Source organism: Trichechus manatus, unplaced genomic scaffold, assembly GCF_000243295.1.
Source record: "Trichechus manatus latirostris isolate Lorelei unplaced genomic scaffold, TriManLat1.0 scaffold00194, whole genome shotgun sequence".
Taxonomy (NCBI): Eukaryota; Metazoa; Chordata; class Mammalia; order Sirenia; family Trichechidae; genus Trichechus; species Trichechus manatus.
This window is the reverse complement of record NW_004444130.1, coordinates 2,820,474-2,833,870: the sequence shown is the minus strand read 5'-3', so window position 1 is coordinate 2,833,870 and position 13,397 is coordinate 2,820,474. Positions and strand designations below refer to the sequence as shown.

The window sequence follows — 13,397 nt, the reverse complement described above, 5'->3', positions numbered from 1 at the left end:
TTTTTTTTTTTTTTGTTAAGTCCTAAAAAGTCTTATTAGACTGGTCAGTCTCCAGCCTCTCTGGGGACTCGGAGAGCCTGGGAGAGCCCACAACCCCTTGTCTCATTTAAGCCCCAGAGCAGGAAGGCTATTGGAACCTGCAGCATCTGTTTCTGACTCAGACCTTGGGGCTTGGGGGGTCCTTTGGGCCTGGACCTTGAGTAGCCTGGAGAGAGGCCCAAAGGGCAGTGGGGTGAGTTTACATGCCTGCCCCAGGGGCAAAGGGACTTGCCAAAGTTAACCCTTCATTCTTGGCATTCAAGGTGAGCCCCTCTGAGTGCTGCTGAGGAAGGAGACTCCCCCAGCCCAGCCCCCTAGCCCTAGATGCTGGGAAGAGTGAGGGAAACTGGGAAGGTGGTATGGGGCAGAGGGTAGAAGGTTCTGAAAGGAGGAGCAGAAAGGGACGGGGGCAAATCCTGGGAGAGGTGGAGTCCTGACTTCAGTCTCTGCATGGAATTCTAGTGGAACCGTTTCTAAGTCATCCCTTCCATCACCTGGTCAGGCAGGACCAGGCTGCTCTGTGGCACAAAAAACGAGGCTGTGGCTCCTCACCCTGCATGCCTCTCCCTGTGTTCTGGAACTCAAGCAACCTGTGGCTTGCCCCAATACAGGTGGCAGATCTGCTGCTGCCCCTGGCTTCTGGGCACACTCGTCCTGTTAGTCCTGCTTTTCACTGCTTCACCGTGTTCTTTCAGAGCCCTCCCCTCCAGCCGTCTCTACCTTCCCACTCTTCCGGCCAGCCTGCCGACCAGACTGAACTGGTGTGGAAGAAGTCCCCTGCCCCCACTCCCCTGGGCCTTGGAGTTAGCGCTTCCAGCCATCTAATAATTAACACGTCTTTTATTGAGCCCTTACCCTGTGCCAGACCCTGATGCCAAGTGCTTTAAATGTATTATCTATGATCTGATTTAATCCTTCTAACAACACTGGGAGATGAGAATTATAATTATCCTGATTTAACTGACAAGGAAGAGCAGTTAAGTCTCCTGCCCACAGTCACTCTGTGGTTAGCTGCTGAGCTAGCTGCTAAGCCCCCTCCCCTCCCGATAGGCTCCTCCCTGTGTCTTTGACAGTTGACCAGGACTGAGACCCTGAGGCCTGTAACAGGAAGGAGGAGGTGAGCAGGTAGGGGAGGTGGCTCCCAGCCCAGCCTCATCCTCCTCCCCATCCTGCCCCAGGCCAACCCACACTCCAGCATAACCGGCTTCCCTCCAGCTCCAGCAGGGCCTGTCAGCAGGTGTGGGCCACTCTTTTCCCTCCAGACTGATAGAATCAGCCAGCCAGGTGAATCACAAAACAAAACGTGGTTTAGGCTCCTCAGCCCCTCCCCCAGCCCTGCCTCTCCCCCCACGCCTCGCCCCCCATACACCTCTTGACATCTGGGGCTGGGGTCTCTGGGGCCTGGTAAAGATGTTAATGTTGACCACATGGGTTTATCCCTGTCAGGACCTCAGATAGGTCTCTGAGAACCCAGGAAAATAGCACCTAGATAAGAACAAAGGGCTCCCTTGGCCAGTCCCCCTCTGGAAAAGGACCAACGTCCTAGAAGGTTCTGGCTTGGTTTGTCCCTCTCAAGCCTTCTTTCTCCCCTTGAGCTGTCCCCTGTCCCCCAGAGTAGGGATCTGGAGCGTCCAGTTGCCTAGAGGGATCCCCAGGGACCTCCCCGAGGCTGTCCTCACAGGGCTCAGGATCTGTGGTGTCTCCTCCCTGCCTGGTCTCTGCCCAGAGCCCCTGGACCCTCTGCACAAGCAGCCGTGCTCAGAAACACCCCCCAGGGCTGAAGTCACACAGGTGGGCTTCAGAGGACACCCTGGGAGGGCCATGGACAGGGCAGGCTGGGAGGCAAGAGATGCCACTAGATGACCATAGACAGCTCTGGGCCTCAGTTTCTCCAGTAAAATTAAGGGAATTCTTCCTGCGATTGAGAGGGGCTGTGGAAAGGCTAGTTGGGGTCTGGTAGAGAGTACAAATGTGGTTCAAAAATGAAGGACCACCCCACCGACTTTAGGACAGGGCAAGGTGGGGCCCCTTTGCTGTTCTTCAATCCTTAGGGCTGAGGTGATGCAGGCTTTGTGTGTGACCCACGGGGGGCCATCCTTCCTCTCTTCCTGTGCCCTCAGCCCGTTTGCCCCTGTTCCCTGCCTATTCTCATCTATCTGAACCCTCCTGGGGATGAGCCTGAGGCCACCAGGTCCCCTGGGGCAGGGGAGGGGAGGGTCGTGGGGTACAGGAAAGGAAGCAGTTGGTCCAGAACCATCCTTCTGGACTTGAGCCTGTCCAGCTGGGAGTTCCCAGCTAGACTGCCCAGGACAGGCCTGCTGCCACTTTGCAAGGTCACCAAGAGCCCCTGCTTCCCTGCCCCCACCAACCACCACAAAACTAGACACCCCTGCTGGTCCTGCTGAGTCCCTTGCAGCCTCAGAACTTGGAGATTCATAGCCATGGGGATCCTGAGTCAGCTGAAAGCACATCTCCTGGCCTGTGGTTAAGAGCATGGACTCAGCCGGACATGCTCAGGTTCAAGTCCTGCCTGCAGCATACACAGCTGAGCACTGACCCTGGGTGTCCTCTGTAAAATGAGGTCCTAGCAGACCCTACCTCTCAAAATTAAGGCTCCAGAAAGACAATGAACATGAGACTAGAACCCCACCTGGGCCCGTGACAAGGACTCAGAAAATAGTGACCGAATTCTTTTTGAGCTTCTTGTTCTTCCTTCCCTGCTGGTTGGAAGCCAGAGAGCTGCCCTGGAGCTGTGTGTTCTGGGGCTTGGGTGCACATTTCTTTAAACAATTGCCTTTGCTCATGGCTGGTGGTGGGAGGATCTGCTGGCACCAAGGAGCAGCCCCCTGTCCCCACGTTTGTTTGGGGAGACACAGAGTTTGAGCTCCCCACTCCTGGGCTGGGGCTGACACAGGGAAGTGCTCTGTGCCACCTGGCCCCTGTGCTGCCCAGGAAGAGGGGGACCTGGGGAGCAGGAGGCCCCCCTCCTCACCCCAGCAGCAGGACCTTTCCGCCCACCCTCTTGCAGCAGGCTGCCCTTTACCCACTGCTATGCCCTGCTGCAGGCCACATTCCTGGCATAGCCCTCTCCCCCCTCCCCTTGGGGCAGGAGCAGAGCCGGCTGGGGGAGGGGTACAGGGCAGCACACAGTGGGCCCTGGTTGGGGAAAGGGCTTTGGGCCAAACCCACCCCGACCTGCATCTACTTCCTGGGCACAGCCTGTTGCTTAGGGGTTTTGTGTTCACCAAAGGACACCCACGACCACCACCAAGCCTACCCCAGGGTGGTTTCTAGGCACATCCTCACCCTCATCCAAGTAACTGTTTTTCCTCTGGGCCTCTCTGAGCATCAGGTTCCACATGGAAAAGGGGGATTTGCTGTGAGACTAGCTCTGGAAGCCCCCACGTGCCAGAGAACTGTAGGCAGCTCATTTTCCCCTCCTTTCTCCCCACCCAATTTGCCAGGGCCTTCCCTGTGTCCCTAAGCCTTTGGGAAGTAAGGGATGAGAGGGGGCCATGACCAGGCACTGGCTCAGGAGGAAGAGAGATGTTTGTGTAAGAGGACTAAAGGACCACAGTAGCCCTCAGCCAAGTGGGGTAGGCAGCGAAATTTATCTTTGGTCCCTTCCCTCTTTATTGGACCTCGAGCTGCCATCTCCTACCATCCTGCCCTCTCAAAACCAGTTCCTGGCCAGCTGCCATGTTGGAAAGGATCAGTAAGTTAGAGGCGTTAGACTCTCCCATGATAAGGACTGGGTGAGAATTGAGAAAGGATACCCTGTCAGTTCTTGCACCATCTCAACCAAGGCCGGTCACATGGGTGAAGGTCCCAGCTCTTGGGAATGGTATGGAGTGGCCTACAAGCTGGGAGAGGGAGGGAAATGGGGAGCTTCTACACCAGGACCGACCAGCTCTATCTCAGGAGTCACTTAACCTCTCTGGGCCTGAGTGTTCTCATCCATAAAATGGGAAGGAGGTCAGAGGGCCTGGATTTCTGTACTTACGTGGAAGGTTCACTTTACTTCCCCTGATATAGAATAGCAGGACTGCGACTCCAGTGGTGTTTATAGGTGTCTCCTTGATAACTAGGGGGGTGTTTGCAGGGAGGAGAGAGAGGCCTTCTTGGGATTCTTCCAGGGTGGTCCTTACATGCCCCAAAAGGAAGTGGCCCTCCCTGGGCATCAAGGAGGGGTACCTCATGAATATGCCCTGTGGGCTAGGCGTGGGGCTTGGATTTGAGACCCTCCAAGGCCAGTGAGCAGGTCAGAAGCAGCCTTGGGCTTGATTCTAGACAGCCATTTGTACAGGTGGCCAGAGCCCACTGGTATGCCCAGGGAGTAGCTGAAATCATGTGCAAACCTCAAATGGGCAACAGAAAGTCAAACACAGGCCCCTGTGTTAGGAGGCTGTACTCCCACCACACCTGTAAACACTCCTGCAGCAGTCTAGTTCCAGCTTCCCATGTATGTTCTGTCCTGTTGTTCTGTTCCCTTCTCAATAGAGTGTGCCATTCAGGCTGGACTCACTGCTCCCTGCTCCCCTAGTCATCTCTTTCTGTGTCTCAAATGAAGTAGGCTTATGAATTCTATGCTGTTTTCTACTTGTTTATGAAATAAGGGCAAAATGGATTAACAGGTGAAAATCTGCCCAAACCCCACTACTAGGCTGAGAAAGGGGGCCGCCTATCCACACTTCCAAGGAATAGCTGTGAATACTCATCAGCTAAGGTAGCAAAGTCAGGATTAAGTGTACAAGAGATGATGATGAGTTAAGAATGCATATTATCATCCTTAGAGCAACCACTGAGTGGGGGGTGGGGGTGGCGGAATACAAAAAGGCATAGCTAAAAAGCCAATAGTGATGAAATATCCATTGAGACAGAATGCAGATTGGTGGTTGCTAAGGGTTAGAGGTAGGGGAGAAATGGGGAGCAATTGCTTAATGGGTACAGGGTTTCCTTTTGGGTGATTAAAATGCTTTGGAACTAGGTAGAGGTCATTGTTGTACAATATTATAAGTATATTAAATGCCACTGAATTGTTCAGTTCAAAATGGTTGATTTTATGTTATATGAGTTTCACCTCAATGGGGAAAAAAAGCCAATAGTGGAAATAGAATATTTTTTAAATACTTGATTGATGCAAATAAAACAAGAAAGGAAGAACAAAGGAAACAAATAGAGAATAACCAACCCCAACATTAAATGTAAATTGACTAAACACTCCAATTAGAAGACAGAGATTATCTGACTGGATAAAAAGCAAAACCCATGTATATGCTGTCTGCAAGGGATGCACTTTAAATGTAAAGACATAGACAGGTTGACGGTAAAAGGGTGGAAAAGATTCACTGTGAAAACACTAAGGAAGCTGGTGTGGCTTTATTAATATCAGACAAAGCGGACTTCAGGATGAGGTTCACAATGAGTAATACCAAGGTTTGCAATGATAAAGAGGTCAATTCATCAAGAAGACATAACTGGTTAATCTTGGGCAAGTCGCTTAGCCTCAGCTTCCTCGTCTGCAAAATGAGGGTAATATAGGACCTACCTAGTTAGGGGTAGGTGAGGATCAAACGATTTATACGTGTAAAGTGTTTAGAACCATGCTTGGCATGTAGCAAATGCTCTGAGTGTTAGCTTTCAGTGTTACTGCAATTGGAACACAGCCTCAAACTCTCACCATGACCCTGACCCAGCTTCTTCTGAGGTGGGGTTATACAGGCTGCTGTGAGATAAGGTATAAACATAGGCCATGGGCTGGTTCCTCCAGTTCTCTTCCCGGGTGGGTGTGTGGGGTGTGTGTGTGTGTGTGTGTGCGCACGTGTGTGTGTGCGTGCGCACATGTGTATATGTGTTTAGAGACCTGGGGTAGAAAAATGGAAGGAATAAGCCAGAATGAATCCATTTGCTGCTAAGGTCCTACAGATCCAAGGGATGAGGCCAAGGAGACAGAGGACTGGGGCCAGAAAGGAATCAGTGAGAAGCCTGGGTCTGGTTGATTGCCTGATTTAGCTGGTGCTGGGGTGGATGGCTCCGGACTGACTTGGGTCAGAAGCAGAAGTGACCTCCCTGCCACAGGGAGGCAGGCAGCACCTGTGACCTGCTGAGTTCTCACGGCAGGAACCATTACCATCTTTGGGCCTTTCCTCATGGTCACAGGCACAGAGAGAGTGACCAGTGACCTGCCCTGCTTTCCCTGGGAGCCCCTACAGTCCTGTTCCAAGGCTGTGACCATGGGGCTGGCTTCACCTCTGGTAGGGCTGGAAACACATGGAGGCCAGTGCCTGGGTGACCCGCTGGAGCCAAGCAGCTTTGACATGGAGGCCTGTGGAAGGATGAGATTCTAGCCAGTGCCTCTGGAATCACTGTTGGCTCTTTCTTCCAGGCATGAGTGTTCTTCTTCCACCTACATCTCTTCCTTGCTTTCCCTGTCACTGCCACCCTTCTTACTTGCAGTGGCCTCCTAACTCTTGTCCCTTGTGTCAGAGATTAATTGAATGCCCACAATGTGCCAGACACTGTGGGTGGAGGCACACTCGGCTTTACAGGCAAGAAAACGGAGGGGGCTCTAAGAGGTAAGGACACTTTCCCAGGATTCCAAAGCTGATAAATGGCAGAGGCAGACTTTTAAGGTGCTCCCTGACTCCAAGTTCATTATTCTTTACTTAATTTACTGTTATTGGTCCAGATTAATCTTCCCCAATACATAGACTCTTCAGAGATCTTCAGGGGCTCCCCATTGCCTTGAACTGTGGCCTCCACACTTTTTGGATCTTGCATCCCGATGAGTAAAACATTTTGAGCACACCTTCCATAAGGAGCCCTGGTGGCGCAGTTGTTAAGCACTGAGCTGCTAACCAAAAAGATCAGGGGTTCAAACCCACCAGTCACTCTGTCTTAGTCATCTAGTGCTGCTAGAACAGAAATACCACAAGTGGATGGCTTTAACAAAGAGAAATTTATTCTTTCACAGTCTAGGAGGCTAGAAGTCTGAATTTAGGGTGTTAGCTCCAGTGGAAGGAAGCCTTTGTCTCTCTGTCGGCTCTGGGGGAAGGTCCTTGTCATCAATCTTCCCTGGTCAAGGAGCTTCTCAGTGCAGGCACCCGGGGTCCAAAGGACGTGCTATTCTCCTGGCTCTTGTTTCTTGATGGTATGAGGTCCCCATGTCTTCTGCTCTCTTCTCTCCTTTATATCTCAAAAGAGATTGACTTAAAACGCAACTCGTATCTTGAGCCCTGCCTCATTCACATAACTGCCGCTAATCCCACCTCATTAACATCATAGAGGTAGGATTTACAGCACATAGGAAAATCATGTCAGATGACAAAATGGTGGACAGTCACACAATACTGGGAATCATGGACTAGCCAAGTTGACACACGTTTTTGGGGGACACAATTCAATCCATAATACACTTCATGGGAGAAAGATGTGGCAGTCTGCTTCTTTAATAATTATAGCCTTAGAAACCCTATGAGGCAGTTCTTCTCTGCCCTGTAGGGTCACAATGAGTCAGAATTGACTCGGTGGCAATATATGCATATTTTTGCTATTTGTGAATTATTTGCATGCACTACTGTACTCTTGGATTACGTTCATTAGGAAACATTCAAAATTGGTTTAAAGATTAGATAAATATAATTAGAAATAGAATATAAATTTTCTTCTACCCTCTGGGGATCAGCCTGGGAGTACCCATAGGTACCACACATCTACCCCTTGAGACAACAGGCCAGGAGGACAAAGTGCCAACCCTGGGCCTGGTATGGGGTGTTCTGTTCTCTAAATCCCTTAGCAGCTTTCTCTTCTGCTGCCGCACAGACAGTATCAAAGTACCAATCGGGCCACAGTTGTTCTAAGTCCACATCTATGTCCCTATTCCTTTTCCTGCTTTCCCCTCTTCCGATTTCCAAATCCTCTGTGTTGTGCAACCTCCAACCCAAACCCCAGGTCCCCTGCAAAGCTCTTGTCCCCTACCCTGGAACCAAGCGTTTGTGCCAGTCATCCTGCCTCCTGATCTCAGCCTGCCTTGCATCACCACTAAACTATCTTACTTGTTAATGTCTAATCTTACTGGCACCATTATTATTACCCCTGTTTCATAGTTTTGGAAACTGAGGCTCAGAGAGCTCAAGTAATTTGCCCAGGGTCACACAGTAAGTGGTGGAGCCAAGATTTGTCCCCAGGCCAGACTCCAGCACCTGAACTCAGATTAAGTGCTAAACTGAATGAAGCAAAGATGGTCTCTTAATTTCTGTTTATTCTTCCAGCACCTAGCATAGAAGTATATACATCTGAAATATTAAGCAAATTGTTGAATGAATGATTGTTTGAATGGGTTAATGAGTGAATCACCTATGCCAACACGAAGAGAAAAGGGCCTATTTCAGTCCTGGTGCAGAATGTTCTGGTTCCTGTGCATAAAGAGCCCTGGGGAAGACTCGGTACTCAGATATCATCAGCAGGATTCTCTGTGTCTTCTGCTCTTGCCTTGGCCTTCCTCTGTGCTGGCTGTGTCCTCAGGCAGGCTCTGCTAACAGCTCCAGGCTCACACCCTGCCAGCTTTGCAACTCCAGCAGGAAGAGAGGGTGTCTGACAGCTCACTGCACCATCTTGGGTCATGGGCCTATTCTGGATCCCATCTCTGTGGCCAGGGGACTGGGACAAGTGGCTTGGTCAGCTTTGGACCACTGACCCGGGAGGGTGGGTAGCCCTACACAGTCCACATGACTGGTGGGGGGGGTCAGGATGCTGCAATCAGGAGCTGGGAGAGTGAATGTGGGCTGGTGTGAATATCACGTGTCCGCTCTACTTTGTCTCTTGCAGGACCTGGTGGACTGGCAGAAGCCCCTACTGTGGCAGGTGGGCCACTTGGGAGAGAAGTACGATGAGTGGGTCCATCAGCCAGTGACCAGGCCCATCCGCCTCTTTCACTCAGACCTCATTGAGTCCCTCTCCAAGACTGTCTGGTGAGCTGTGCTCTGAGCCCATGGTGGGCTGTCACTTTCTCCTAATGGTGCCAGCCAGATATGAAAGGGGAAGAGGCAGTTGGGTTCCTCCCCACAGCCCAAGGCTGTGCCAGCCAGATATGAAAGGGGAAGAGGCAATTGGGTTCGTCCCCACAGCCCAAGGCTCTTGGGAAGGGTGGGGCATGGCTTACGTACAATCCATTCCTACGCATGGTTTTGACCACTAAGTAGGTGACAACCCAAGATGTAGCCAGAAACTGCTTTGGATACCAGGTTTCCCAGCCTCTAATGCCCATGGAGAGTCCCTGGGTGATGCAAATAATTAAGCACCAGACTACTAACTGAAAGACTGGTATTTCAAACCCATCCAGAAGCACATCGGAAGTAAGGCCTGGCAGTCTGCTTCCGAAAAGGTCACAGCCTTGAAAATCCTATGGAGTAGTTCTACTCTGCACATGTGGGGTTACCATGAGTCAGAATCAACTCAACTAACAACAGCAATGCCCATGGGAATAATTTTGCCTGCAGTTGGTTCCTCTGCCACAAGAGCTCTGTGTCTATCCAGCTACTCAAGAGTCAGTAGCCTTGTGGACACAGATCCTTTCTGCCAGTAATTCATCTAAGAGACAGGGGCATAGAGACTCACAGCCTCTCTCCTCTTTTCTCCCCCGCAACACTAGAGTCCCTTGACCCCAGGTCTCCATATGCTTTCTGCATGTGCTTTGGGGTCATCTTGACTCCCTCTAATCAAAAGACATGCCACTAGGGAAGCTGGACCCTGTCGAGCCCCCATGTGTGTCTCTCTCACCCTGGTGGCCCTCCTGCAGGTACAGTGTTCCCATCATCTGGGTTCCCCTGATGCTGTACCTCAGCTGGTCCTACTACCGAACCCTCGCCCAAGGCAACGTCCGGCTCTTCACATCCTTCACCACAGGTAACTCCAGGTTCCTTCCTGATTTGCCCCCGTGGATCCTGGAGGTGAGAGCCCTCAGTGCTCTCCCCAGTCCTGGGTTTCTGAGAACACAGAGCCTTAAACCATATCACAAAATTATTTTAATGAAACCTAGCTATAGGAAGAAGGGAGCCTTAGTGACGCAGTGGTTAAAGCACTTGACTGCTAACTGAAAGGTAGACAGTTTGAACCACCAGCTGCTCCATGAGAGGAAGATGTGTCAGTCTGCTTCCATAAAGATTACAGCTTTGGAAACCCTATGGGGCAGTTCTACCCTGTCCTGTACGGTTGCTATGAACTCTGAATCGACTCAACATGACAGCAACTAGTTTGGCTTTTTTGATTTTTATATGTAGAAATAGTCTTCTAAAGAAAAATTTTGCCAGACTTCCCCCCAAATGGATACAAGTACCAGCAACAAGTCAGGAGAAACTAAATGGAATCATTCTGTCAACTGGCATAGCAATAAAAAAGGGGCCTTCTCACTGAGCCTTATATCATAACATGTGTGACCTGGGTTCTTTGTCCAGAAACTGGATGAAATCATCCCATCAGGTGGCCCAGCTGCGAGCTGGACTCAGAATGGCCTGTGAACAGAGTGCAGATGAGCAGGGAACCTGGGCGAGAGATCCTGGAGTATCCTCGGTGTCTCTGTGTCAAAGGCCCGTGTGGCAGAGACCTGATGGAGTGCCAGCCACCTGTCCTCTCCTGAGCACTTGTCCTGGGCCATCTCCCTCCCAATAGCCCGTGAGAAAGGTGTCATCATCATCCCCTTTTCAGATGAGGAAATGGAGCCTTAGAGAAGTTGAATGAGTGATTCAGGGTCGTGTGGCTGGGATGTGGGTACCAGGTGCCGCTAGCTTGGAGGCAGGGGACAGAGAGAGGGGCCAGCCGGGGACAACTTCCAAAGAGCCTAGGAGGCGGAGTCTCAGGGTGTCCCACAGGGTTTCGGTGCGGCCTCTTCCGCTAGCGACCTCCATAGGCTCACTGCCTACCTTGGGCCTCCAGATACATACCATCTGCCCAGGTGGTCTGTCCATCCTGGCACAGCCTGCCTGGGGAGGTGCTAGTCCATGGTAAGGGCTCAGACAGAGGGCCCAGGAAGGAGAGGGGTGCTGGGAGTAGTGTGTCCCCCAGGTTGGCTCCCCTTTCCTGATCACCCCTCGCCTTCCTGCCTGTGAGCCCTGGACTCCACACTCTCCACCAGATACAAGTTCTTTCCCTGCCCTTGGATGGGAGGCACCGGGTTTTTCCACATGACTTGGGTGGGGGAATGATGAGCAAGCTGCAGCAGCCCCTCCCCCAGCACAGAGCTGCGCCTGGTCCCTGAGGGTTAATGTGTGCGTCCTGAGAGCCAAGGTTACCCTTTTCTGCCCACACTGAATAGCTCAGGCACAGCACAGGGCTTGTTGCTCAGAAGGCCTGCTGGCTGAATTGTCCACTGTCACCCGGAACTCCCCTAACAATCGCCAACAGTGGCAAGGCCGCCAGAGCTGTGGGGGAGGGACAGGCTAGGCTGCAGGTTTGGCCCGGGTCCCTCTGCCAGATTCCTCCAGAGATGCCACGCGGTACCAGCTCCGGCTAGATGGGCCGGCAGGAGCTATGCTGGGGTGAGGGGGTGGGCAGGGACTTGACCTATAGGAGAGGACTTTTCTGAGTGGCAGGGAGGGTGAGTTGAAGGCTGGGTGAGCACCCCAGGCCTCTGCAGAGAGCTGCAATTTGCCTGTCTAATAAAGGCCCAGTGTGGAGGGTTAGTGAGACTGAGACCATGATGCCAGCGATGGTGGCGTGAGATACGTCTCCAAGGCCTCCCACGTGGCAAAGCACAAGCCATAGGCAGAGAAAATAAGAGTCCAAAAACAAGGTGAGAGACTCAGGGGGTCCTGGTGCAGCTACATAATAAATGCACAAGAGTCAGGGTGCCAAGCACCAGGGGAAGCTACATGGAGACACAAGTTCACGGCTTAAGATCCTAGATGCCTGTATGACAGTGCTTTGAAAAGTAGAGGGTTCTGCAAATTCAGGATGGCCCCAGAGCATTGCTGACCACATGTCAGAGCGAGGGCCACCCTGGAACCGTCACAGGGTGACCTTCTCAGATGAGGATGCCAGACCTCAGCGGGATTGTGACCAGGCAGTGCTCCTGTGTGTCCAGCCCTTTCCCTGCTCACAGGGAATAAGCAGTGAGGAACGGCGCCTGCAGCTCTGGGTAGGGTGATCGGAGGGCAGAGCCAGGGCTTTGACCCAGCCTGGGAGCCGTGAAGGAGATCTGCAGGGGCTTCTCAGAGGAGGAAACGTGGGCTGAATCTCAAGGGATAAGAAAGGAAGAGAAGGGAATTCCAATGACAGAAACGAGTAAAATTACAGAGATGGGTAAAAAGTATGGCATGTCTAAGAAACCACAAGTGGTTTGGATTAGCCACCATGCCAGGTGACGGGGAGATGAGGCGGGGTCAGGTTGTGGGGTTTGGACGTTGCCTGAAGGTAAAGAGGCATTGTGGAAGGGTTTTAACAGCTTTGGAGGCAGGGAGTTGGGTTGGGAGACTGATGCAGTCATCTGGGCGAGAGGTGATAAGGTGGTAGGGGACTAAGAGCAGTGAGCCGACACAAGGAGGTGACATTGACAGGGCTTGGTGACCAGTTGGACATGGGGGAGAGGGATAAGTTGAGCATGACTCCTTGGGTAACTGGATGGACATCAGTGCCCCCCACTGCAGAAAGAAACCCAAGAAGAGCAGCCTGGGGTGATGAGATGGACAGGAGAAAAGAGAAAGATGGTTGGCTTCATAGGGGAGATGTTAAGCTTATTTGAGGTACCTGTGGACAACCTCATGGAGATGCCCAGGAGCTGGTAGTTGTGATAGATCTGGGGGATGGTCAGCATGTGGGGCATGATTAAAGTCAGGGATGGAACAGGGCAGGTGATGAGATAGAAGGGTCAGGGCTTAGACCCTGGGGACAGAGAGGCAGAGAGTTCCATGATGGAGTACGAGAAGGAGTGTCCAGAGAAGAGGAGGGGGTGGAGCTGTGTATTCTCATCTAATTGGTCCCACATCCATCGAGAGTCTGAAAAGTACTCCCCAGAAAAATGCACACAAAAGGTATATAATCTCAGCAGGCTCACATACACCCTGAAATCTAACTTAGGACCCTCTGGGTGTTCATAAACCTCAGGTTAAGAACCTCTGGAGTTGGCAGATTCAAGAAGAGAGTGTCCACCAGTGTCATATGCCACATAAAGTTAGAGGTGGACTGAAAAAATACTTGAGTTTGACAGAAGACAACATTCTTTGATAGTTATAAGGGTGGAGAGGGAGGGTGAGGGTTATTCACTAACTAAATAGTAGACAAGTTTTATCTTAGGTGAAGGGAAGGACAGCACATACTACAGGGGAAGTCAGCACAACTGGACTAAACCAAAGCTAAGAAGTTTCCTG

The 13,397-nt window shown here is 51.6% G+C and overlaps 1 protein-coding gene across 1 annotated transcript in view; it reads left to right on the top strand.

The window, feature by feature from the left end:
- Positions 1-13,397, top strand: part of FA2H (fatty acid 2-hydroxylase) — a 29,540-nt gene that overhangs the window by 10,851 nt on the left and 5,292 nt on the right. The window contains 2 exon segments of the mRNA XM_012558898.1: positions 8,866-9,008; positions 9,836-9,942. Of these exon segments, the coding sequence (XP_012414352.1) occupies positions 8,866-9,008; positions 9,836-9,942 (250 nt within the window).